The 26,777-nt window shown below is 51.3% G+C and overlaps 1 protein-coding gene across 8 annotated transcripts in view; it reads right to left on the bottom strand.

The window, feature by feature from the left end:
* Positions 1 to 25,912, bottom strand: part of SNED1 (sushi, nidogen and EGF like domains 1) — an 83,715-nt gene extending 57,803 nt beyond the window's left edge. For all 8 annotated transcript variants that reach the window (XM_032432141.1, XM_032432052.1, XM_032432296.1 and 5 more), the window contains exon 1: positions 25,679 to 25,912. In XM_032432141.1, coding sequence (XP_032288032.1) covers positions 25,679 to 25,891 — 213 coding nt within the window. In that variant the 5' untranslated portion in view covers positions 25,892 to 25,912. The remainder of the gene's footprint in view (positions 1 to 25,678) is intronic.
* Between the last annotated feature and the right edge of the window lie 865 nt (positions 25,913 to 26,777).

Here is a 26,777-nt window from a genome sequence, read left to right on the forward strand (position 1 = left end):
CCCTCCAAGGCTGAGCTGGCCTTGAGCAAGGCGTCCCCAGGATGGCATGACAGTTCCTGGTCCCTAATACGGGACCCCTCGGCCTGCTCCATCCCCTTGCAGACAGGCTGTGTGCTCAGGGACAGGCTCTGATCTCTTTGCTGTACCTGATGCCCTGCAGAGTGCCCAGATCTGGGTTGCTGCTGTGGGGTCGGGGAGCTCCCATTGTGGGCCCTGGCTTTGGGCAAATGGGGTGCCCAGGGCCCTGGGTCCCACTTTAATCAGGGACCTTGGGAGGGCACAGCAGAGTGCCAGCCTCCGAGCCAGGTGTGGACAGGTGAGTCGGAGGCACGTGAGGAAGGGTGGGCAGGTCGTGCTGGGGAGCCGAGCTGGGGATGGGCAGGAGCCAGTGTGGCCAGGGGAGCCTGGAAGGGCCTTGATGGCTGGATTGGGGGGTGGTCTGTGCTCAGGACGCCAGACAGTGGGGAGCCCCAGAAGGCTCCTGAGCAGAAGAGGGGGAGCAACGTCTCTGTAGTAAGACACAACAGGCCCTAAGGCGGATCCTGCCATTCAGTCAGCTGTGCAGCCATGAGGCAGCTTAGCCTTGGTCTCTGTGCTCTGGGTTTTTACCCATGAGCTGGGGGTAACACTAGTTCTTGCCTCCAGGATGCTGGACAGCCTTGAAGGAATTAATGGTCACAGAGCTGGGCTCCAGACTGCCATGATTAGCTCCCGGTAAGATTGTGGTCAGAACTGTGCTTTTAGAAAAGACCCTCTGGACTTCCCCTTTAGGTGAGAGCCGGCTCTGTAATCCAGACCAATACAAAAGACAGAGAAGCACACCTCTCTTCGGAAAGACACAAAAGAGCAAACAAGCAAGTGAGGGAGTTTCAGTGTTTCGATTCCAAATTGAGGACAGGGAAGGACTGGAGGTGAGCCTGGCACTCAAAGCTCCTTTTCCTGTGAGTGCATCTGCAAATTCACAAGCAACAGCTGCAAAGGAGATCTGCAGTTTTAGTAGCCTCGTGGAGGGAAAGGGAGAGAAACGTCGAAGCTCAGAGCTCACTCAGTGGTGGGGATAAGCCCCCACATTAAGCAGGGTGAACTTGAAGTACACAGTCCTTGTGCAGCCTCACACTCTGCTGTCCCCTCACCTGAGCAATGCAGGGCCCCTCAAACCTGGACTTGGTTTAAGGTGGCTCCCGATGGGTAGCATTCCACGGTTCCAGGCAGAAGCAAAGAAAACCCTCTCTGGCAGAAGATGGCATCATCTTAGGCCTCAAGCTGTTCATATAAATAATTTTTCCAATACAAAACACAGGACACAGTCAAAGATAATCGGGCACCCAAGGAAGCAAGACGCCACTAAGAAGAATAAGCAGAAATGAGAGAAACTTCAGACATCAGAATTATCAAAGACTATAAAATAGCTAAGTTTACTGTGTTCCAAGAAAATGCAAACTTTAAATTTTGTCAAGAGAACAGCCAAAACAATCTTGGAAAAGAAGAACAAAGTGGGAGAACTTAGACTTCCTGCTTTCAAAACTCACTGCAAAGCTATAGCAGTCAAAGCAGTGCGGCACGGGCATAAAGATAGAAAGATAGACAATAGAATAGAATAGGGTGCCCAGAAACAGACCATCACATATAGGGTCAAATGACTGTCATCAAGGGTGCCTAGAGCAATCGAGGTAGGACAGGTTTTTCAACACATGGTGCTGGGAAAAATGGGTACCCACATGCAAAAGAATGAAGTTGGGGCGCCTGGGTGGCTCAGTTGGTTGGGCGACTGCCTTCAGCTCAGGTCATGATCCTGGAGTCCCGGGATCGAGTCCCGCATGGGGCTCCCTGCTCGGCGGGGAGTCTGCTTCTCCCTCTCCCGCTCCCCCCTCTCGTGCTCTCTCTCTCTCTCTCTCAAATAAATAAATAAAATCTTAAAAAAAAAAAAAAAAAAAAGAATGAAGTTGGACTCCTACCTGACACCATATACAAAAATTAACTCAAAATGGATTGAAGACCTAAACATGAAAACATAGGATAAAAGCTTCATGACATTGGCTTTGGCAATGATTTCTTGGATATGACACCAAAGGCACAGACAACAGAAAAAAAAAAAGACAAACTGGAGTTCATCAAAATTAAAAATACTTTTTGCATCAAAAGACACTATCAGCAGAGTAAAAAGGCAACCCACAGAATGGGAGAAAATATTTGCAAACCATATATCTAATAAGGGATTAATATCCTAAAGATATAGAGAACTCCTACGACTCAACAACAACAACAGAAACAACCTGGTTAAAAAATGGGCAAAAGACTTCAATAAACATTTCTCCAAAGAAGATATACAAATGGCCAATAAGCCCAAGAAAAGATGTTCAACATAACTAATCATTAGGGAAATGCAAACCCAAGCCATGATGAGCTACCACCTCACACCCATCGGGATGGCTACTATCAAAAAAATAGAAAAGATCAAGCGTGGGCAAGGATATGGAAAACCTGGAACCCTTGTGCCCTGCTGGTGGAAATGTAAAATGGCACAGTCACTGTGGAGAACAGTTGGCAGTTTCTCAAAAAATTGCAAATAGAATTACCATATGATCCAGAAATTCTATTTCTGTATTAGTCTGCTAGGGCTGCCATAACAAAATATCAGACTGAGTGGCTTAAACAACAGAAATTTGTTTTCTTGTAGTTCTGGAGCTAGACATGCAAGGTGAAGGGGCCATCAGAGTTGGTTTCTAGTGAGGCCTCTCTTCCTGGCTTGTAGATGGCTTCCTCCATGCTGTGTCACCACATGGCTTTTCCTCTGTGTGCACATGAAGAGGGAGAGAGCTCTCTGGTGTTTCTCCCTCTTATTATCAGATTAGGACCCCACTCATACAACCTCATATAACTTTAATTACCTCCATAAAAGCTCTATCTCCAAATGCAATCACATTGCGGGTGTAGGAATTCAACAGATGAATTTTGGGTGGCACACAGTTCATCCACAATACCCCAAATAATTGAAAGCAGGACCTCCAAAAGATATTTGTACACCCATATTCATAGCAGCATTATGCATGACAGCCTAAAGGTGGAAGCAACCCAAGTTCCACCAGTGCATGAATGAGTAAGCAAATGTGGTCTGTCTATACAATGGAATATGATTCAGCCTTAAAAAGGAAGGAAATTCTGACACGTGCTATAAGATGGATGAACCTTGAGGACATTACGCTTAGTGAAAGCCAGTCACAAAAAGACAAATGCTATGATTTCACTTATATGAGGGATCTAGAGTAGTCAAATTCATAGAAAGTAGAATGGGGGTGGCCAGGGGGGGGGGGAGAGGGGGAATGTGGGAGCCTCTGATGGGGACAGAATTTCACATTTACAAGACAAAAAAAGTCTGGAGGTGGAAGGTGGTGATGACTGCACAATATGAATGTCCTTAATACCACTGAACTGTACACTTAAAAGTGGTTAAGATGGTAAATTTTATATTATGTGTATTATCCATAATACAAAAAATTGATTTAAAAAAGGGCAAGGCGGCCACCTAGCTGGATCAGTCAGTAGAGCATGTGACTCCTGATCTCAGGGTCATGAATTTGAGCCCCACGTTGGGTGTGGAGATTACTTTAAATAAATAAATACTGTTTTAAAAAGGGCTGAGATAAAAAAATCATCAGGGTGGAAATTACCTTTTAAAAAGCCATTTTAAAGAACTAAATAGAAATTCTAGTACTTAAACTAAGTAAATAACAAATTAAAAACTAAGTAGATGGATTTAAGAGCAGATTTGAAGCAACTGAAGAAAGAACAAGTGAACTGGAACTAGAAGATAGGTCAGAAGAAACTATCTGGAATTTAGAACAGAGACAGAAAGATGGAGAGCACAGAAGAAAAATAAGACTTACGTGAAGCAGTAGGATGATCAAATAAATGTATGGTTTGGAGTACCAGAGGGTAAGGAGCTACAAAGGCAATGGCTGAGAATTTCTAGAACCTATGAAAGACACCAGGCCACATATTCAACAGTCCCAGTGATTCCCTAGCTGGAAAAAAAAGAAGTAAAGCAACAACAAATGACTGCTAGAAATGCAGAAAATGAATGACAAGGAGACAATTGTAAAAGGAGAAAACATATACATTACCATCAAGGGCCCTACAGGTAGAGTGACAGTTGATTTCTCACAAGAAATGATGGGAACTAGAAAACAGTGGGATCATATCTTTAATGTGCTGAAAGAAAATAACTGCTAACATAATCTTATACCCAGACAAAATATCCTTTATTACTGAAGGCAAAATAAAGATAATTCAGATAAATAATAAATAAGTAAATAATAACTAAATAGCAGACCCACATGAAAGAAATTCAAATCAAAGGGAAATGTAAAGTCAGAGATGCAAGAAGGAAAAAAGGGCAAAGAAGGTGCTATGGACTGAATGTCTGTGTCTGCCCAAACTTCTTATGTTGAAACCTGACCCCCACTGTGATGGCATTAGGAGGCGGGGCCTGTGGGAGGAGATTAGGTCACGAGGTTGGAGCCTCATGGAGGAGATTATAAAAGAGAGCCCAGAGAGCTCCCTCTTTCCTTCTGATGTGTGAGGACACAGCAAGAAGATGGCTGTCTATTAACCAGGAAGTGGTTCTTCACCAGACACTAAATCTGCCAGCCCCTTGATCTTGGACTTCCCACTTCAGAACTGTGAGAAATAAATGTTGTTTAAACCACCCAGTCTATGGCATTTTTGTTATAGCAGCCAGAACAGATTAAAACAGAAGGTATGAGAATAAATCTAAATGAACACTGACCATATAAAGAAATAATATAAATAAAACTGTGGAATTGTGTAAAAAAAAAAATCTGTAGAATTAAAATTCATGATAATATCCTATAAATTGGGAGAGTATTAAAGTGTTCCAAGCTCACTGTATTTTCCAGGAAAAGGATAAAGGCATTTGGTTAACTTATAAGTGAATATTGATAAGTAAAAATGAGTATTGTACTACCTAGGATAATCACCAAAAGAATAGAAACAGTGTATATAGTCCTAACTGATAGAGGGGATATGACTGAATGATTAAAATACTTGACATACAAGATGGCAAGAAGGAGAGAGAAGGGAATATAAAGTAAGTGGAACCATTAGCACAGAAGATAGTAGATTGAAACACAACTCCATCAGTCACGCATTAAATGAAAATGAATTAGATGTCTGGTTAAAATATATACTATCCAAATGCTAACCAAAGAAAACCTATAGTTTATAGTTACATTATTATCAGACAAAACAGATCATAAGGCAAAAAGTACAGCCAGAGACAAAGAGGGCCACCTCATAATAATAAAGGAAGATATAACAATTTTGCATTTTTATATATCTAATAACAAGGTCTCAACATATATAAGTGAAAAACTGACAAAAAGAAATAGGTCAATTCATAATCATAGTGGAGCATTTTAACATAACCTTCTCTAGTAAAATAGACTAGGCAGACAAAATAATCTGCCAGAATACAGAAAATTTGAGCAATGTAAATAATAAGTGACCTAATAGATAACACAAATAGAATATTATTTTAAAAATTTACCATATACTGACCACATAGCAAGTGTCAACAAATTCCAAGTGACTGCAAAAAATATAGAGTTTGTTCTCTGGCCACAGTGTAAATATCCTAAAAATATTAACCCGCAAAAGGTAGGAAATTTCTATGTGTATGGAAATTAAGAAATATAAATAACTTTGGACTGAAAGACAACAAAAGTGCTATTTAGCAAAAACTTGTGAGAGTGTGGTGCAAGCAGAACTTAAAGAGGAATTTGTAGCCTTGCATGCTTATGTTAGTATGTATACTTAGGGAATAAACCAAAAAGTAAACAATCCACATACAGTAAATAAACAACAACAACAACAACAATAAAAACCCAGGGGAAGTGAAAAATAAAAAATTAAGAGCACAGTTAATGAACTAGAAAACAAACACTGAAAAAGAATCAGCAAAACTAAAACTTGGTTTGTTTAAACTACTAGTAAAATAGATAAACTTCTGGTGGAATTGGTTAAGTAAATAAGAGAAGGTATCAATTGCCAATATCAGTACTAAAAAAGAAAATTGACTTCATACCTTAATATTGTTAAAAAGATAATAAGGTAATATTATAAGTACCTTTATAATAACAATCAATTTAAAATTTTAGGTGAAATGAAAAAATTTCTAGAAAAAATGCAGCTTACTGAAACTGGGTTAAGAAGAAATAAAGGAGGAAAGGATGTTAGCATAACAGAGTAATGACTTCTTCCATGGACTGGGTCAGGGGAAACTGAGAAGACTCCCCAGGATCCAGGCAGATAATGTTCTCCACAAGTGGGGGTGTTGGGGGAGTAGGGGGTGAGAAGTGAGGATGCCCACTGTTTTACCTGTTAATAAAGTTGAGCAGTGAGAGGTAGGCTTGAAACAAGCCATCTGGATCAGAGCTTTGGTTGTTATAATGACAATGGGGCAGTGACTCTTCAATGCCCCAATGAAAAAGCAGAAGGGCCTTGATGACTGAGTCAAAAGATTCTCAAAGCTGAAAGAAATGGTTCCAGCAATGAGGATTTAGAGTTTTGTTTTGTTTTGTTTGGATTTAGAGTTTTGAGGGGACCAGAAACATTGAAAGTCCATTTGGTTGAGCTGTGTGAGTGGCAAATGCAAAGCCTTGCTTATTGGTGCAGTCACTGTGTTTTGCGGTGTCCCGGGATCCTTGCTCCCTCTTCCATCCTGACTTCAGCTGCTTTAAGAAAAAAGCCAAGTCTGGCAGGGGACTTGAGAGAGGGGAAGGACTCACACTTTTACAGCTCTGTTGGTTACAGGCACCCAAGTTGCCACCCTACCTGGTTCATTAAGGGAAGGTGGTGCCGGGACAGGGGTGGCTGAAGGCTCAGAGGACTGTGGGGGAACGCTATGGTGACATGTGTGCAACAAACAGAAAGGGGCTCCCAGAAAAATTAAGTAAATGGCATTCACCCTAGAAAGAAAGTGAAACTGCCTCTGTTTGCAGATGATATGACCTATTATATAGAAAATCCCAAGGAATCCACCAAAAAACTATTTGAAGCAATCAGTGAGTTCAACAAGTTGCAGAATATAAGATAAATATATAAGTATTAATTGTATTTCTATACAGTACAATGAATGATCCAAAAATGAAATCAAGAAAACAATTCCATTTACAATGGCATCAAAGAGAATAAAATACTTATGCATAAATTTAACCAAGGAGATGCAAGACTTGTACACTAAAAACTACAAAATATTGTTGAAAGAAATTAAGAAGATCTAAATAAATGGAAAAACATCTCATGCTCATGAATCAGATGCCATAACACTGTTAATGTTGTTAAGATGGGGATATTCTCAATTAATTCCTAAAAATCAATTTCTTAAACACCAACAATGAACAAGGAACGGGCATTTGAACTTAAAAACAATTCCATTTACATTAGCACTACCCAAAATGAAATACTTAGCTATACATTTAATGGAATCTGTACAAAATCTATATGAGGAAAACTACAGAACTCTAGTGAAAAAGACCAAAGAAAAACTAAATAAATGGAGAGATATTTCATGTTTGTGGATAAGGAGACTCAATGTTTCAAGATGTCAGTTCTACTAGATCTATATATTCAATGCAGTCCCAATCAAAATAACAGCAAATTATTGGGGCGCCTGGGTGGCTTAGTCATTGAGCGTCTGCCTTCAGCTCAGGTCATGATCCCAGGGTCCTGGGATCAAGCCCCGCATCGGGCTCCCGGCTCTGTGGGAAGCCTGCTTCTCCTTCTCCCACTCCTCCTGCTTGTGTTCCCTCTCTCACTGTGTCTCTCTCTGTCAAATAAATAAATAAAATCTTAAAAAAAAACCACAGCAAATTATCTTGTGGAAATCAATCAAGTGATTCTAAAGTTTATATGGAGAGGAAAAGACCCAGAATAGCCAACACAATACTGAAGGAGGAGAACAAAGTTGGAGGACTGACACTACCTGACTTCAGGACTTACTAGAAAGCTACAGTAATCAAGACAGTGTGGCACTGGTGATAGAACAGACAAATAAAACAATGGATCAGAATAGAGAGCCCAGAAGTAGACCCCCATCAATACAGTCAACTGGTCTTTGACAAAGGAGCAAGGGCAATACAATGGAGCAAAGATCACCTTCTCAACAAATGATGCTGGCACAACTGGGCACACACACACACACACACACACACACACACGACTCTAGACACAGACCTTACACTCCTCACAGAATTTAACTCAAAATGGATCATAGACCTAAATGCAAGGCACAAAGCCACAAAAGTCCTAGAAGTTTACGTAGGAGAAATCTAAATGACTTTGGGTTTGGTGATGACTTTTTAGATAAAACACCACAGGCATGATCCATGAAAGAAGTAACTGATTAGCTTGACTTCACTGAAATTAAAAACTTGTGCCCTGTGAAAGATAGTGTCAAGAGAGTGAGAAAACAAGTCACAAGGTGGACTTACAGGAGAAAATATTTGCTAAGGGCATATCTGATAAAGACTGTTGTCCCAAAATATACAAAGAACACTTAAAACTCAACAATAAAGTACCAAAACAACCTGATCAAAATATGGGCCAAAGACCTTAGCAGACACCTCACCAAAGAATATATACAGATGGCAAATAAGCACATGAAAAGATGCTCCACATCATATGTCACCAGGGAAATTCAAATTAAAAAAATAATGAGACACCACTGTACACCTCTTAGAATGGCCAAAATCTAGAACACTGACACCATCAAATGTGGCTGAGGATGTGGAACAACAGGAACTCTCATTCACTGCTGGTGGGAATGCATGATGGCAGCCACTTTGGAAGACAGTTGGACAGTTTCTCACAAAATAAAACATACTCTTATCATAGGATCCAGCAATTGCACTTCTTGGTATTTAACTGGGAGTCGAAAACTTATGTCCATACAAAAACATGCACACACATGCTTATAGCAACTTCATTCATAATCGCCCAAACTTAGAGACAACCAACATGTCCTTCAGTAGGTGAATGGATAAATTGTGGTACATCCAGACAATGCAGTATTACTCAGTGTTAAAAAGAAGTGAGCTTTCAAGTCATGAAAAGACATGGAAGAACCTTAAATGCATAAGTGAAAGAAGCCAATCTGAAAAGTCTGTATACTTTGTGATGTCCACTATATGATGTTCTGGAAAAGGCAAAACTATGGAGACAATCAAAAGAGCAGTGGTTGCCAGGGGTGAGGAGGGAGGGAGGGTGGGAGGGAGGAACAGGTGAAGCACGGAGGATTTTTAGGGCAGTGAAAATACTCTGTATGATACCATACGGATGGATACATGTCACTATATATTTGTCCAAACCCACAGAGTGCACGACACCAAGAGTGAGTCCTAATGTGAACAATGGACTTTGGGCGACTATGATGTGTTAATGTAGGTTCATTGATTGTGACAAAGGTACCACTCTGGTGGGGGAGGTTAATAATTGGGAGGCTGTGCATGTGGGGGTACATGGGGTATATGGAGAATGTCTGTATCTTCCTCTTAATTTTGCTGTGAACTTAAAACTCTTCTAAAAAAATAACACAATAAAAAATGGGCAAAGGACTTGAATAGCATTTCTTCAAAAAGATATACAAATAACATGAAAAGATGCTCAGCATCATTAACCATCAGGGAAATGCAAACCAAAACCATAGCTGGATACCATGTCATACCCACTAGGATGGCTGGAATGAAAACAGATGGGCAATAACAGGTGTTGGAGAGGATGTAAAGACACCGGAGCCCGGATACACTCTTAGGGGGATGTAAAATGGTACAGCCACTTTGGAAAAGTCTGGCAGTTCCTCAGGTGGTTAAACAGAGCATAACTCTGTGCATCTACCATTCCATGGTAGGGGTATATCCACACATAGCTGAGAGAACCGAAAACACGTCCACAAGGAAACCTGCACACAAATGTTCACTACAGCATTATTCACAATAGCCAAAGAGTGGGCCAACGCCTGTGTCCATGAACTAATCAATGGGTAAAGATAAATGGGATATTATTCATCCGTAAAAAGGACTGGAATACTGATCCACGCCACAACATGCATGAACTTTGAAAATGTTACCTTAAGTGAGAGAAACCAGACACCATAAACTATATGATTCCATTTATATGAAATGTACAGAATAGGCAAATTAATAGAAATAGAAAGTAGATTAGTGATTGCCTAGGTCGGGGCAGAATTGGGGGGCTGGAGAATGACAACTGAGGGGTACAGGGTTTCTTCTGGAGGTGAGGAGAATGTTCTAAAATTGTGGTGATGAATTACGATTCTAAATACATGAAAAGCCGTTGAGTTGTAAGAGTGAATTGTATGGTATGTGAATTACATCTAAGTGGAAGGAGGGAGGGAGGGAGCAAGTCTGGGGCGCGGGCATCAGCCTGGAGCTAAAGGCTACACAAGAGGGTGGCCTCCCCTGTGCATGCCACCCCACTCCTTGGGCCTCCCGAGGCAGAGAACATGGTCCCCTGACTCATGCGCAGCGCTCCTGTAAGGGGAAGACAAGGTTGCAGTGGGGACAGGAAGCTTAAGGGACCTCGTGGGTGGGGTCTGAGTGTGTCATTGTTGCCTGCCATTCTGCCGGGACGTGTTGGGGCCTCTCCTTCTGGGGATGGCTGCACTTGAGAGATGAGAGAACCACAGCCCTGCCTCCAGGCTCTTCTGCAGAAACTGGGGGAGTCCAGGAGTCAGCAGGCCCCCGAGGCGTCTCCAGGGCAGCAGCAGCCCGAGCCTGACGCAGGGCCCAGCGGAGAGCTTGCAGAAGCCAGGGCGATGCATGGGGGTCTTATGACTCTGGCCCAATATCCCCATTTGGGGTGGGTCAACTTGAACTTGACCAGTAACCAGGGAAGGGCCCAACAGGGTGGGTGGCCAAATAGAAATGGCACAGACACTAAGTCATCTTGGTCTTATGTAAAAAATGGCAGCTACCCTTTTGGGGGACCTCATCTTTCACTCCAGTGTCCCAAGTAAAGCCGTTGGCTCAGGGGGTCCTCCAGTCACAGAGGGTCCCCTGAGCGTCCCCTGGAAACCTGCCTGGTTTGCTGATGGTCCAGCCTAGCTGGAGCCCGATGCCGTCCCCAGGAGCCCCAGCCCCAGCCCCAGGAGCAGCCCCAGCTCCAACGGGGTAGCCTGTGGAAAGGCCAGCCAGTGCTCTGGGCCGAGAAGGGACTCTTGACTAGACACGCCCGGTTTTTACTGACCTTTGGGTTGCTGCAAATGGTCTAGTTGAGGATCAGCAGACTGTTCCGTGGAGGGCCAGATAATAAATATGTTTGGCTCTGGGGTCCACATACGGTCTCCATCACATACTCTTCTTTGTTCTTTTGTTTTTGTTTTTATAGCCCTTTAAAAATATCAACAACATTCTTAGCTCAAGGGCCATACGCAAACAGACCTTGGGCTGGGTTCCTGGGCTGTCCTTTGCGGACCGCCGGTCTGCTGGGCACGGGGAGCACTGCTCACCCTGCCCGCGGCCGCTCAGAGCTCAGTATGGAGACAGCCCTCCCGCCAGAAAGCCGATGCTGAAAAAGCCTGCCGGCTCCCAACTGCCATCGGTCTGCCGCCCGGAAGGGCACAGCCCATGCTTGGGGCCTGCGAGCCTGGGCACGCGCTGCGGCCACTGGGTGCAGTCTGGGTCACTCTCGGAGGGGCCCACGGGAGGGGCATTCTCCGATGGGACCGACGGGGAACAGGCCACTGGTGGAGGCCCCTCCCAGGCAGATGCTGACTCTGGGAACCCCTCCTCATACCAGAGATGGCACCCCAGCCCCCGCCAGCACCCGGCGGAAGGAAAGGCCTGGGTGTTGCTGGTGCGGAAGCTCCTACCGCCCCCCAGGCTTGTCTCCCGTGGAAGCTGGGAAGGACCACTGACCCCTGCAAGGCCCAGGTGCCGATACTGCTGACTGCAGCCTGACCAGCACTCCACCGTATCACTACAGTGATCTTCTGGGTCATTCGTGCCTGGTAGAGACCCTCCCTCTATGTCACGGGCCACCGCGCAGGGTACAAGTGTCCAGTGACCGTTCCATGCTCTCCACCGTCCACTGGCACCTGGCATTGCTGAGCCCTGGATCAGCCTCCCCAAACTCCACCCCAGAGACGTCTGCCTCTGCCGCCCGTGGCCCTGCTCTGCGTACCGGCCAGGCAGCTAGCTCACTGAATGTGGCCGTCCCCAGCCAGGATTCGCCTCCTCTTGGCTGCCCTTCGGTAATGACCAGGGCAAAAGGGAGGAGACTGATCCAGGGTTGTGTAGGCCTATGCTGAAAGCTGGGGATTCCGCATCGTTCCTGGGCACGACGGCGCACCTCCCTGTCCCCTAACAACAGCACAGGCCAGCCCCAGTGGGCGCGTCTAGCAGGGGCAGCCCGGCCGAGAGGGGCCTCCGGGTTCGAACGAAACTCTGGCTCAGCCACCTGGATTTTCTTGTTGGACCAACATGCTCCTCAGTCATGGAGACACAGGTCACTTGGTTGAGTACGCTGTTCACTGTCATCTCTGGAGGTCCACGGGGGCCAAAGTGGGGGCTGTATTGGGTCTGTATAAATTTCACTCGAATGCCCCTGTTGCTTTTGCTCCTAAACCCTCCAGGTGAGAGGTCGGTGTGTGAGTAGGGGAGTGGGGAGAAGGTGAGCACTAGGGTCGGGCACGCTGTGGAGGGAGCGACCCACCCGGCACTGGGCAGGGACCCCCTCAGACCTGGGGGTTCGGGCATCGGGAAGCGTGATGGTTCTTCACCCCTAGGTCCAGCCCCTGGCAAACCCCCCGTGGCCTCCCTGTGCTAGGCAGCACCTGCCCTGTGCTGGGTTTGCATCCCTGTTTGTGCGCTAGAAAAATGGAAAAGGCCCCGGGACGCCGCCAATCACAAATGATTGTGCTGACACAAAAATGTGTAAACACAGAGAGGGCACAGCCTCGTTTCGGTCTTTCCAACACGAGTGCATGCCTGGCCTTGGGTTATGCTCTGTGTGGTGAACACGGCGGCAAATGCTCCGGGACACGGCCCACAGACCGCAGTCGGACCGTGTGGCAGAGATCCACATCAGCGTCAAATCTCAAACCCGAGGGGTCTGTGCCTCTCGGGCCGTATGTCTGTGTGTGGGCGGAGGGTGAGCCACGGAATGTCCGTCCAAGGGGGTGGAGATGAGGGGGTCAACCATCCCCATCCGCCTGAGACCGAGGGGGCTCCTGGGCCTTCCAGTGCTGAGACCCGGAAGCTTCCCGGTAAAGCAGGGTGAGAGGGTCGCCCTAATGGGAGTCACCTATTTGGCCCATTTACCGCCTCTGTAATTATCGGTGGTGGCGTCAGAGATTAGCAGGGCAGTCTGAACTCCTTGTGGGGTCACAATGGACAATAGCCTGGCCTTAGGCAACATCCTGGCTGAAACAAGAGCCCCTGGCTTCTCAGGGACTGGTGCGCAGCTGGTGCACCTGCGGCTCAGGGGCCAGGCAGAGGTCCCCACCGTGGGACATCCTGTCGCTGCTCAGAGCCCGGCATGTCGTAGCCTTAGTTAAATGCATTGTGAGCCCAATCACACCGATTTGGTCCTGGCCTCTGCGGTCTGACTAATCGGAGTGACGGATGGAATGGCAGAGCCATGTGAAAATTTGAGTTTGGCCAAGAACACGTGGGGCCGAGGAGGTGGATTGTGGGGAGAGGCAATCTGCCATGGGTCCTGAGTGCCTGGCGTGTTTTTGCTGGGTATGCCAAGAATGCAGGCTCGGTCTGCTCTCCCGGGGCTGTATCTCAGGGCTGTGTTTGCAGAGATCAGCCCTGAGGGAACGCGTGTTGTGTCCCTTGCGGACAGAGGGCAGGTTTCCCCAAGCTCAGTGTTTCTTGGCCGTGACACACGCCCACAGCGGGGGCCCCTCTGTGCCCCGTGGGACTTGGGGAGCAAGAGGCTCCGATGCAGACACTGGACTTCGCTGCCTGCTGCGCCGCGAGGTGCAGCATCTGTGCTTCCAACCCAGGAGTCTGGGGTCTCCGGCCAGCAACCCCAAATCCGTAACAGGCTAACATGAGCCAGGGAGGAGGGCACAGCAAATCCCAGACCTCCACAGTTTCATGTTATAACGACCTTGAAATTGTACATAAATTGGAAATTTTCCTAGAAAAACACAACTTACCAAATGTGAGGAGAATGAGAAAACCTATTTTTTTTATATAATTATTGAAGACATCGAATTGGCACAAACTCTCCCAGGGAAACTCTAGCTCCAGATGGCACCACCAGTGAGTTCCAGCAAACATGTAAGGAAAAACTCCAGAAATACATCAGCCCTTCTGACTAGAGGAACTCATTTCACGAGACTGACACAGTCTGATACTCAGATCAACAAGGCCAGTACATGGATGGACAGCAGGCCAATCTCACTGATGCCAAAAGTTGCCACAATCTTCAAACTGATTAGCAAACTGAATCCAGCAATATATAAATAGGAGAAACAATTCATCACTACCAAGTTGGATTTTTTAAAAAGATTTATTTATTTATTTTAGAGAGACAGAGAGAATGAGAGAGAGACAGACTGCATAAACAGGGGGAGGGGCAGAGGGAGAGGGAGAAAGAGTCTTAAGGTCTTAAGCAGATGCCACGCTGAGCATGGACCCTGCGGCGGGACTCAGTCTCCTGACCCTGAGATCATGACCTGAACCGAAACCAAGAGTCAGATGCTCAACCAACTGAGCCACCCAAGTGCCCCCCGAAGTTGGATTTTTTAAAAAATATTTTATTTATTTATTTGTCAGAGCGAGAGAGCACAAACGGGGGGAGCGGCAGGCAGAGGGAGAAGCAGGCTCTCTGCTGAGCAGGGAGCCCGACGCACGACTCGATCCCAGCACTCTGGGATCAGGACCTGAGCCGAAGGCAGACACTTAACTGACTGAGCCACCCAGGTGTCCCGCCAAGTTGGATTTTTGTGAGGAATACAAGCTAGGCTTTACATTAGAAAACCATTAATTTAATCAGTTTAAATAATCAATTTAACAGATTAAGGGAGAAAATCACATGATCACCTTACTAGATATAGAGATGGCATTTAATAAAAGTCAACATCCACTTGTGATAGAAACTCTCAGAATACTAGGAATATAAGGGAATACCCTTAATCTGATCAAGGGTGTCTTCAAAATAAACAAGAACAAACATCGTGTTTAATGATGAAATATGGAAGTTTCTTTTTGAGATTGGGAACAAGATAAGGATCCTGCTAACACCATTTCCACTAGACAATGCAGTGGAGACCTGAGCTAACACAGCAAGGCAAAATAATGAATCAAAAAGTAAAAAGATTCGACAGAGAGGAACACAGCTGCTGTGAGTTGTGTGCAATATGAACGTGGTTGTAGAAAATCTGGGAGAATCCCCAGATAATTTAGTAAAACTAATAAGGTGCTTGGTTTGGTTGTTAAATATAAAATTAGAAAATGTAAAAATAATCAACCGTGAATCTACATACCAGCAATAAGTAGAAATTAAAGACACCATTAACAACAGTATAAAAATATCAAGTACTTCAGAATAAATTTTAAAAAAGATGCACAAGACTTCTCTAAAATCAATTCTAAAACTTGATTGGAAACATTAAAGACAACCTCAATAAACATAGAAGCACACAATGTTCCTGGATTGCATGACTCAATATTGTAAAGATACCCATTCTCCCACATGCATCTATATATTCAATGCAGTCTCAAAAATATCCCAACAAGTGTGTGTCTGTGTATGCGTGTAACTCGATAAGCCAATTCCAAATTTTATACGAAAATGCAATGCCAAGAATGACGGAGGTCCTCTTGAGAAGAACAGGACAGATGGGCTTGCTGTGACAGACCCGGAGATCGGCCATGATGCCCCCGCCCTGGAGAGCCGGGAGCCAACCCCCACGCAGGACACTCGTTCAGACAGCAGGGGCGCTGTGGAGCAGCGCGCTTCTTTCCTGAGCCGGGACCCTGTACTTTGGCTCTCGTGCCACACACAGAGCCCAGCTCCAGGTGCGTTCGACACCTCATTGTGAATGACAAAACAATTCAGCAATAACACTGTTGGAGAATATATTCCTGACTTTTGGGGGTGATTTTTAAAATAAGGCACAAAACCCTCTAACCATAAAAACAAAGACGGACACATTTTATTATATTAAAATTAAGAACGTCTATTCACCCAAAGATGCCATTAAAGAGAGTGAAATAAGGCACAGAACGGGAAGAGAAATTTACAGTGTTTGTGACCTGGGTGTGTCAAGAACTCCCACAGATCAACAGGAAAAAGGTAACACAGACAAGAGGGGAAGGACTTTACGAACGAGGAAATCCAATGGTCGGCGAACACATACAAGATGTGTTCAGCCTCACTGATAAAAAAGGAAGTTAAAACCATGCTAACAGGCCAGTACACAACCACCAGGCGGGTACAAGTGGTGGCCAGGGTGTGGTGCGGCGGGAGCACCCACAGGCCGCCGGGTCTACTACAGCTGAAGACAGGTGCACCCCATGGCCCAGCAGTCTCACTCCATACAAATGTGCACTGAGGATACCCAGATACATGTTCCAGAATTTTCACACACAGCATTGTTAAGAAGAGTCTAAAACTAGGAACTCCAAATGTCCACCACAGTCAAACAATTGTTGTCTCTTCACATAATTAAACAGCAGAGATGAACTAAGATGCTACCCCAAACACAGGTGGGCGGCCCTAAACACAATCTGGGGCAAAGGAGACAGGTGCAAGAGAATGGACTCCCCGTGCTTCCATCAGACGGAGTTTGCAAACGATCTTAGGGATGCGTGCTGGGAGGGCGGGGAAGCGGGGCCAGGGTGTCATCATGAGGGGCACGGAGGGGCTAGGGGCCGCTGTAACTTGTTGGTGGGTCCACTGAAGCTTGCGCTGCATTTGTCCCTTTGCGGCACATTTCATGGGTCTCCTGCATGTGTTTAGGAAAAGAGTTAAGGGTGAGAAGTCACAGGTGGAAAAGGCACCTGTGGATGGGAGCGGCAGAGACGTGGGGGCCCCTGGGCTTGGGCTGGAGCTGCAGGCGGCATGGGTCACCTGCCGGTGGGACCAGCCTGTGCTGCCCTCCCCGCATCCCTTAGCTGGCCTGCTCCCCACTGTGGCTCCTGCAGGCAGACCGTTGAGTTTTCCTCCTCCTTTGAAGTCAAGTCCAGCCCCCAGCTGTGTGTGGTGTGTGCAGAGGCCTCCGGCCTGCCCCCATCCCAGACTGCCGCTGCCTTCCCCGCCCTGGGGGTGTGGGCCTAGAGCCTAGGGGTCCAGGAAGGAGGCAGAACAAGCCGGCCCTGTTTCCCTGCCAGGGCAGGGCGGGGGCCAGGACCACAGCCGAGAAGGCGGTGGGGGCCCCGGCTTGTGTGAGCAGGCTGCCGGCAGGCGCTCTCACCTGGACAAGAACCCCACTGGGCTTTCTTCATCCAGATGAGAACATCTGCACATCCGGTGGGGGTTGGGGGAGTGGGCAAGCTGGACTGGAGGGTTGGGTGCCACAGACCCAGAGCGGGGAGCTGGGGGGTGAGGGGATCCATGTGGCGGCCCTGCCCATCCCCCACCAGGGCCCCCTCCTCCTTCAGGGCAGGGCAAATGCCACTTCGCGAAATACCAGCTTTATAGTATTTGTCTACGTGCAGTAGTACTTTATAAAACATGTGATGCAGATACGGAGACTGAGGAGGGAGGATTAGAGCCGGACTCCCCGTCAGACGCCCCCCCCGTGACAGGTGAATGTCCTAGCTGAACAAGGTAGCTTTAATCCCCGTCTGGGACTTAGAGAAGTGAGGATCCACCCGCTTGCTGTTTAGCCACTGACTTCCCAGAACCCTGACCGTGGGCCTGGGTGTTTGCTGGGCCCCCGGGCCCAGAGCAGCCACCCTGCACCGGCTGGCCATGAGGACCTGAGGCCTATGTGGGGGACCCACCTAGCCCTTTGGGGCTCTCACGAAAATGCAGGGAGACCCCAGGAGCAGAGAGGAAGGAGGACCTGCTGATTTGTCCTCCCGGCCCCTCCCCGTCGACGCCCCTGGCCAGAGCCTCCCTGTGGCCACCCTGTGGTCTCCCCAAGCCAGGCCTCTCCCACACAGATGCTGCCTCTCTCCTGTGCAAGGACCGGCTGCCGGAACCAGGCTGCCCCTGGGTGTCCCAGCCCCGGGGGGAACTTGTACACAGGCTGCCTCGTGCGGCCGTGTGGTGGGCAGAACTGAGTGCAGGGGTGGGCGGTCGGCAGTTGCACCCTCCACACCCTGCCTGCACCCTTCTCTGCCGGGCGGGCGCCAGAGGCCCGCGGTCAGTCCGCGGAGGGGCTGTTCCCGTCCGTGTGAGCAGGCCAACGGTCCTGGGAAGGGAGCTGCTGGTCAGCGTCCCTGGGGCGGCCCCGAAGCCGCCCCACGCAACAGGAAGTTGCAGCGACTCTGTGAACTGCAGGGAGGCCCTGGGGGGAGGAGCAGCGCCTGTGTGTGTGCTCGTGTGTGCCTGTGTATATGAGTGTGTGTATGTGATGAGTGTGTATGTGTGTATGAGTGGGTATGTGTGTGATTATGTGAGGGTGTGTATGAGTGTGTGTATGTGATGAGTGTGTATGTGTGTATGAGTGTGTGTATGCGATGAGTGTGTATGTGTGTATGAGTGTATGTGTGTGATTATGTGTGTATGTGTGTATGAGTGTGTATGTGATTATGTGTGTATGAGTGTGTATGTGTGTATGAGTGTGTATGTGTGTGATTATGTGTGTGTGATGAGTGTGTATGTGTATAAGAGTGTGTATATGTGTGTGATTGTGTGTGTGCATGTGATGAGTGTGTATGTGTACAAGTATGTGTGTACATGATTGTGTTTGTGTGTATGAGTGCGTGTATGAGTGTGCATGTGTATGAGTATATTGGTATGTGTACATGTGTTAGAGTGTATGAGCATAAGTGTGTATATGTGTACAAATTTTTATATATGAGTGTGTATGTGTGTACAAGGGTGTGCATGTGATGTGTGTATGTGTACAAGTGTGTGTGAGTGCACATGTGTAAACGTGTATGTGTGTACAAATGTGTGTGTACAAGGGTATGTGTGTGCATGTGTATGAGGGTGTGTATGAATGTGTGTGAGTGTGCACGTGTGTAGGAGGGTGTGTGTGGTGAGTGTGTGTGTGCATATGAGTGCGTATATGTATGTGTGTGTATGAGTGTGTGTGTGTGTATGAGGGTGTGTGCGTGTGAGTGTGTGTGTGTGTGCAGTGTGGCGTGGGGGCTGGCCAGAGGGCGCCCACACCTCTCCTGCAGGCCCAGGCCGGCCCCCCACTGGTTCAGGAGAAGCACAGAGGGACGGCACTGGTGGCATTTCCGACTTGGATAAAACCAGGAAACAGCGGAAATGTCCTGGAGAGTCTCTCGGAGGCAACTTCCAGCCCAAAGTATGTGACGTGTGTCTGGCCGGTCCCCGAGGCGGGAGCTCGAGGGCTCGCTGGTGCCACCCTTGCTGGATGGAGGGGCTGCTCTGAGCGGGGCCGTGCAGGCCTGGAGGGGAGCCAGGGACCCCGAGGCCACAGCACCCCAGCTCTGCAAACAGCATATCCAAAAGGGCGGGGCCTTGGTTCCTGCTTTGACTTCTCTGCCAAGAATAAAACAATAAAGCCCCTGAGGCCTTTTATAAGCTTGTTTTGAAAAATGTAGGCATGTTTTTTATTTCCTGGCGGCTTTCTGGGTAATTAGGATTCCTCCCACGGCACAGTTGGGGGCTGGAGTCCGGCTTACGGGGCAGCGAGGGGGCAGGGCCCCTGGGGCTCACAGGCCAGGCGGGTCTGAGCCCTGGAGAGCCAGAAGTTGCCGCACACCCAGCCGGGGAAGGAGGGGAGGCTGGCCCTTGGCTGAGCGCTGGGAGAGAGCTAGAGTGGGGCTGCGGGAGGAGGACCCCAGCAGATGGGGAGCAGGGGAGCCACCCTCAGGGCCCACTTCCTGGGGAAGAGCAGAGAACGGGGCTCGCCCCCCTCCCTGGACTAGGGGGCGGGAGGGGGGTTCCCCTGGAGGACTGGCCGGCGGAGCTCAGCGTTGGAGGAGCTGCCCCTCCCTCCCGCCCAGGCCAAGCCCTCCTGGGCTGGGAGCCCCAGCTGTGCTTCCTGCGGTGTCCTCCCCCTCCATGGCCCTCCTCCAGAGGCTCCCTGCGGCCACCCTCTGCTCTCCCCTTGGCGCGCTGCCCGCCGCCCCACCCGCAGGGCCTGCCTCTCCGGTGTCCCAGCACCTGTGCCTCCTCGTCCCCCGTCCTGTCCCTGCTGCGCTCTTCTCTCTCCTTCCTTGTGTAGAAGGCAACTCCCCCCACCCCCACCCCCGGCAAAGCCACCTCTTTGCCTCTCCTGGGGTCCACCATGACCAGGTGTCCCTTCAGGCCCAGAGCCCGGCTCCCCAGTGCCCCTGGACATGCCTCCCCGTGCGATACAGTCCCACAGCCCCTGGGCACCCATTTCCTCCTCTGTGCCCATCACCAGCCTGAGCCGCTGCCTTCCTGCCTCTCCTGAGACCTTGCTGCCCCTCGGCCTGGTCCTCAGACAGAGGTGCCTCCTTTGGGCCACCCTGCAGCCCTGCAGCCCCCGTGGGGTCCGCTGACATCCTATAGCTACCACAGTCGGGATGCACCCCAAATGCAAACCTGGCGTGTCCCTGCTCCCCACATACACCCAGACTCTCACCCTGCCAGTCCCTCTTCTGGGGACAGTAGTCACTCCTTTGGGCCCCAGCTGCATCCCAGACCCCGTCCCCAGCAAGCCTCTGAAGCTGCCTGTGCCCATGCTCCCTCTGACCGGAGTGGCCGACAAGGGTCTGAGGGATTGTGCTGGCTGCGGTCTACCCCCGGGCCAGCTCGGAGGACAGTGTGGTCCCGGGCTGCCCCGCTGTGCGGAGGGTGTGGGGTCAGGGACCCAAGCCTGGACCCCGTCCCGTTCCCACTCCTCCCACCTGCACTCAGCCTGCGCAGTTCGGACTTGTGTCTCAGCCGAGTCCTGGGGCTGGGGAGCAGGGCAGTGGCTATGCACACAGTAGGTGTTGAATGAACGACTCGCCTCACTTTGTAAAGAACCAGTTTATGGATGTTGAGGCTCTAAGGCTGCCCTCCCCGCCCCCGAGACGAGGGATGGGGAGAAACCAGCCTGTTACCTTCCCCCCTGCCTGCTCACCGACCCATAGGAGCAGCATCCCTGGAGTCCAGGAGAGGAGGGTGCCAATGAGGATGGCCTTCTGGGTGGCAGGGGGCAGTAGGGAGATGCGTTCCTTCAGACCCAGTCATCCCACTTGGAGGAATTTATTGTAAGGAAAGGACGGGAGCCTCGTGTAAAGGCATGGATAGGGTGCACCTGCTCCAGAGCATCATTAATTCATGGGGACCACTGAGACCACCAACTCAGTCAACAGTCAATGGAGCAACCCATTCAAATAATCATGATCTAGCCACAGGAAGGAATATTAGACTGTCCCCAGAAAGCATGTTTCTACAAATTTAAGGCATGGGGAATGCTCATGGCATAAAATAGTGAAAGAAATATGGGAAAGAGGAATTGTATGAAGTGGCAGCCCCAGATTTGTCTTGTAGGACCCTGAGTATGCTTGAAAACAGATCAAGAAGAATTTCAGCAAAATGTTGAAAGTGCTTATTTTTGGATGGTGGGATTATGGATGTATCAACCCACTGATCAGAAAACGAACAACAGACATCGGCAGAGCAGCTTCCAGGAGCTAGCTCTCTTCTGGAAGCTGGGACAGCACAGTGAACAAAATAGAAGTGAGTTTGTTTTAGAGGGGAGGAGGGGCAGAGCGAGAAGGGAGAGAGTCTCAAGCCAACTCCACGCCGAGCACAGAACCCAATGTGCGGCTCGATCCTGTGACCCTGAGATCATGACCTGAACTGAAACCAAGAGTCGGACGCTTAACTGACGGAGCCCCCCAAGTGCTCCCAGAAATGATTTTACTACTAAAACCAAAACACCGCTGCTATTTCTTGCCTCAGTGCAAGGGCTTGGTTGAGGATGTGGAATGAATGAATGAACACGTCGATGCAGAATGAATGCACCAGGTTCTGATGGTGAGTTGTGTGGAGGGACAGGGTTTGGCAAGCTGCTCGCGTCTAGCTCCGAAGTTCTGGCTTCATGCTAAGGGGCGGGAACCCCGGAGTCGTTCCCAGCTGGCCAGGCTGGCCTCCCGGGGGCCGCGTGTGCGTCCAGGTGCGCTGGGCAGCACACACAGAAGGCTCTTCTCAGCAGGAGAACATTCAGGCATTCACTCTGCTTTGATAGAAAAACTGCAAGAACACAGCAAGGAGCGTCCTCCTACTTGATCCACACTTACACGCCGCTCGGATGTGCGCCGGGTGCGGGCTCTCCCCTCCTCTGTCTGTCTGTCTGTCTGTCTGCCTGCACACACGTTTCCTGAGCTGCCCGAGAGCAAGGGGCAGACACGACGACCTCTACACACGACCAAGGACACTCTAAGCTGGAAGCGCACGTGCTGAGCCCGAGTCAGGAAAGCGAAGTTGGATGCGGTGCTGCCCACACGGCTTCCCTCATTCACATGTGTAATCACTGTTGACTCCTACCGGCCGAGCTCCCTGGCTCCCTCTTTATCTAAAGGATGGAAACCTGTTGCTACTGTTCTTTTCAAGCTCCGATTGTCCCCGTATGGCCAGAGAGCCCCTCTGATGGCCTCTGTGTCCCCCTGCCACATCCCGACCATTCTTGGAGCGCGTCTTACTTCGAATGTGCTTCATTTACAGCTCCTTCTGCACTTTCCCTGCCTGGGCCGAGTCGTCTCCACAGAGCCCTAGTTCCTTCTGGGGAGACTGACGTTCGGCAACCAGGAGCCGAGCACCAGGAGAGCGCTCAGTGCTATGGGGTAGTGTGGCTTCCATTTCCCTGAGCGGACAGAGCCGGGAAATGCGTCTGCTCTGTGCACGCGCGCGTGCACACACACGCACACGCACGCACGCACACACGCACACAGGTGCCATGTCCACTGCCTCCTATCAGAAGACATAAATACATGCTACGAGTTCATCCTGATGTGGCTTGCAGGACACACAGGTCCACAGGCGGGAGGCGGACACCAAGCAAGGAAACAACCAAGGTGGGGTCAGGGGTGAGCACAGGGGACAGAGTTCGGGAGGGGCGTGGGGGGCCCTTGTCGAGACCTGCATGTCTGGGGAAGAGTCCCCCGCCGCAGGAATAGCAAGCGCCACCCCTGAGCGTGGCCTGCTCTGTGTGGCTGGAGCACAGGGGGCTGGAGGGTGTGCTGGGGGCCAAAGCACCCAGCCTCGAGGCCAGGGGCAGGCAAGGGCTGAAAGGAGAGGCAGGAGCTCATTCACATTTGCCAGTGCTCCTACGGGCAGGGCCAGGAGACCAAGGCCAGCCAGGAGGCACCTACGTGCATCCTGGCGAGTGGGGACGGTGGCCAGGCCCAAGGCTGGGACCGCGCAGACGCTGGGAAGTGGGATGTGTTTCCAAGGCCTTGACAATGAAGGGACAAGGGAAAGGAGGGAGGCAGCAAAAGGCAACAGTGGGTCCAGGGAGGAAGCTGGACTTCTGTTTGGGTCCCACTAAGTTTGAGATGGAAGGGTGAGGAGACAGCTGGACAGGGTGGTCTAAAGGCCCTGGAATCGGCATTCTGAGCCTCAGTTTCCCCATCTGCCCTCCGATCGTCCAGGTGCAGGCACTGGATGGGCGTGGGAGGCACTGGCCAGATTGCGTGCTATGGAACAAATACCTTCCTTTCTCTCTCCTGCCTCCCACCCGCGGCCCTGCTCCTCCATGACCACAGCGCCCTCACGGTCCTGCCAGGCAGGTGTCGGGCCCTGCTCCCTCAGGAATTCCACTGTCTTTCTCACTGAAGAAAGAGAAGGCACAGCGTGCCCACTGTGTCCACACGGGCACGTGTTTTTCCGATACTCTCTTTGTTTCAGGAAAAAGCTTTTATGAAGATATATGTTTTGTTAGCAGCCATAATGTTCGTTTCTGATGAAACGATTTGTTTTTCTAGTAGATCTTTCCACCTTAGAGCCATTTCTCCCAGTTGTTTTGGCAAGGGTAGATGTTTTTGGTGAGGCTATTAAGAGGGTCAACCATTTTAATAATATTTTCACCTGCGACTTTGATAGGAAGGCTGAGCCTGGCCCCGATGCTTACAGAACATTTTGACAGTGTTCTGTGAAAATGGTGCCAACCTGAGTTGTCCCGTTTCTAAGATGCAAGGGCCTCCTCTGGCCCCTGCAGCCCCTCAGCACGGCGCTGCGCTGTCCACCACGTACTGCTGGAAGTCAGCCCTGGCCCAGGGGGACTCTCAGCAGGGTGGCATCTACAGAGAGGACGCTTGCCCCTCCCACCACTGCCATCACCAAATGCTGCTGCCCAGGTGCGGGAGCCTTCCTGCACAGGTGCGGGGAGAGGCCATGGCCAGGCTGTGCCGTGGCCACTGGTGGAGGGAGCACACGATGTTGGTGGAGGCCACTGGGACAGAGCTGGGTGAGGATGTCCACAGTGCAAAAGATGTGCGTGGTGGTGGAGGTGGCCGGCCTTGAAGGTGGTGGGGAGGAGAGAGCTGACAGAGCAGGAGGCCGCGTGGATGGGGGCACGCAGGGGGTGGTGCTGCGGGGGGACGGTGCTGACGGCAGTGGTGGTGGATGGTACTGAAAATGGCCGAGGTCGTGCCTGGGGTGACGGTGTTAGACGTAAAGGGAGGTACCATCAGGCTGGCGCAACACTTCCCTAGCCTCGATTCGGGGATGGTGGGGAGCACTGCACCAGTAAAGGTGCAGGACAGTGATGAGACAGAATGTCTCGTGCCCTCTGTGGCCCAGGGTCCCACACTGGGAGCAGCAGACACAGGACCAGCGCTCGGCCTTGTCCTGAACCAGCGCTCGGCCTTGTCCTTCAGCCTGAGCAGTCCCTGCTGTCCTGAGCCCCTGGCCCCAGAGCTCGCACTCCTGGGAGTGACCAGCTCCTGGACTCAGGAGGAAGGGAGAAAGGGAGACAACAGCCAGAGGGGACACTACTCCGGCTACCGCCACACCCAGAGCTGGTCTGCCGAGAAGCAGGCCCTGCCCTGACTGCCTGGGGCAGGGGTCCCAGCCTCCCGGCAGTGCGCCTTAGGCGTCACCCGGGGCGGGGCCTAAGTGGCCAGGAGAGAGGATGAGACCTTGGCAGGCCCGGTGAGGAACTGAAGGGGTCAGGTGCCCTACTCGGGAAACGAGGCCCCGGAAAGCACGTGGCTGCCGCCCCACCGCTGTTTCTGAAAGAACCAGGACAGGGCCAGGACTCCCCCCACCGCGCTGGGGACCAGTCGCGGGCAGACGCGGTCCGCGCACGCTGCCCAGGCTCCAGGCGGGTGAGACCCGGCCGGGGCGCGCCGCGCTCCCCTCGCCCAGGTGGCCCGGCTGCAGCTCGAACCCCACCCCCGCCCGCCTCTCGCGCGGGCCGCTGTCCGGCCTTGGCCGCCGGCGGGAGGAAGCGCTGTCCTCATTCCACCTCTGGCCGCCGCGGTGCCAAGTTGCTGGCGGCGGCGGCGGGAGTCGGGGCGGCGGGCAGCGGCGGGGCGCAGCGCCCTCCCCGGCGCCCCCGCAGCTCGAGGTTACTCACGTAGAGTCCGGAGTGCTCGGCGCCGAAGAACGGGAAGGGCACGGAGAGCGGCCGCAGCCCCGAGCCGCCGTCGTCCTGCTTGGGGGTGACAGCGTCGCCGCGCTCCGCGCCGAACGGGTAGAAGTCGGCGAGGGCCACCGCGCCGCGCACCCCGCGCACCCCGAGCCCCAGGGCCGCGGCCAAGAGCAGCGCCCAGGCGGCGGCGCGCTGCATCGCCGGGGATCTGCGGCCAGGACGCAGCAGCGCACAGAGGGGCGGGAGTGGGGGCGCAGCGGGGGCGCAGCGGGGGCGCAGCGGGGACGGAGCGGGGACGCAGCGGGGACGCAGCGGGGACGGAGCGGGGACGCAGCGGGGGCGCAGCGAGGACGGAGCGGGGACGCAGCGGGGACCGAGGGCTTGGCGGCGCGTGCGGGGCTGGAGCCGGCGGGGGCGGGCGGGGTGCGAGGAGCGCGGCGCGCAGTCTGGGGGGTTCCGCGCGCTCGGCCGGGCCGCGCTCGGGTCGCCGCTCCGCGAAGGAAGGCGCCGGGCGGGACCGCGCTCAGGGCCGGCCCCGCCCCAGGGGCCGCGATTTAAATATCCAGCCGGGCGGTCACCGGGCCTGGGCGGGGCCTGGGCGGGGTCATGCAAATAACACCGCTCTTAAAGCGCCAGGCCCCGCGGGAGGGCCGGGGCGCTCAGGACGCACCCGGCTGGGCCTGCGCTGGCGGGGAGGCGCGGCTCTCTGGTCCCAGGCTTTGGCGAGGTGAGCGCTTCGCGGACGAGCGCTTCGTCCTCCTCCTCCGTGGGTCCCCAGTCGCCAGACTAGGGCGGGCCCAGAGGAGGGGCCTTGCTCACAACAGCAGTTCTAAGACAGACCCTAAGACCTGCCTGAGATGTTGGGTCTGGGTCCTTGCCCTGCCAGGGGACCCGGTCATCCCCAGCAGTGTCGTCAGTCGGGGCCACTCGGCTTAACAGTGCCTGGATACCCTTGTGGAAGTGACCAGAGGCCAGCCCCATGCAGCTCCCCAAGCTTTGAGCTGTGGACACTTACTTGCTCCTGGCCCTGGGGGTGAGGCTCCCGTCTGGTTTTGTGAGGGCCCCTGGCCTGGGGGACTTCAGG

Source organism: Phoca vitulina, unplaced genomic scaffold (genome assembly GCF_004348235.1).
Source record: "Phoca vitulina isolate PV1807 unplaced genomic scaffold, GSC_HSeal_1.0 scaffold1, whole genome shotgun sequence".
Taxonomy (NCBI): domain Eukaryota; kingdom Metazoa; phylum Chordata; class Mammalia; order Carnivora; family Phocidae; genus Phoca; species Phoca vitulina.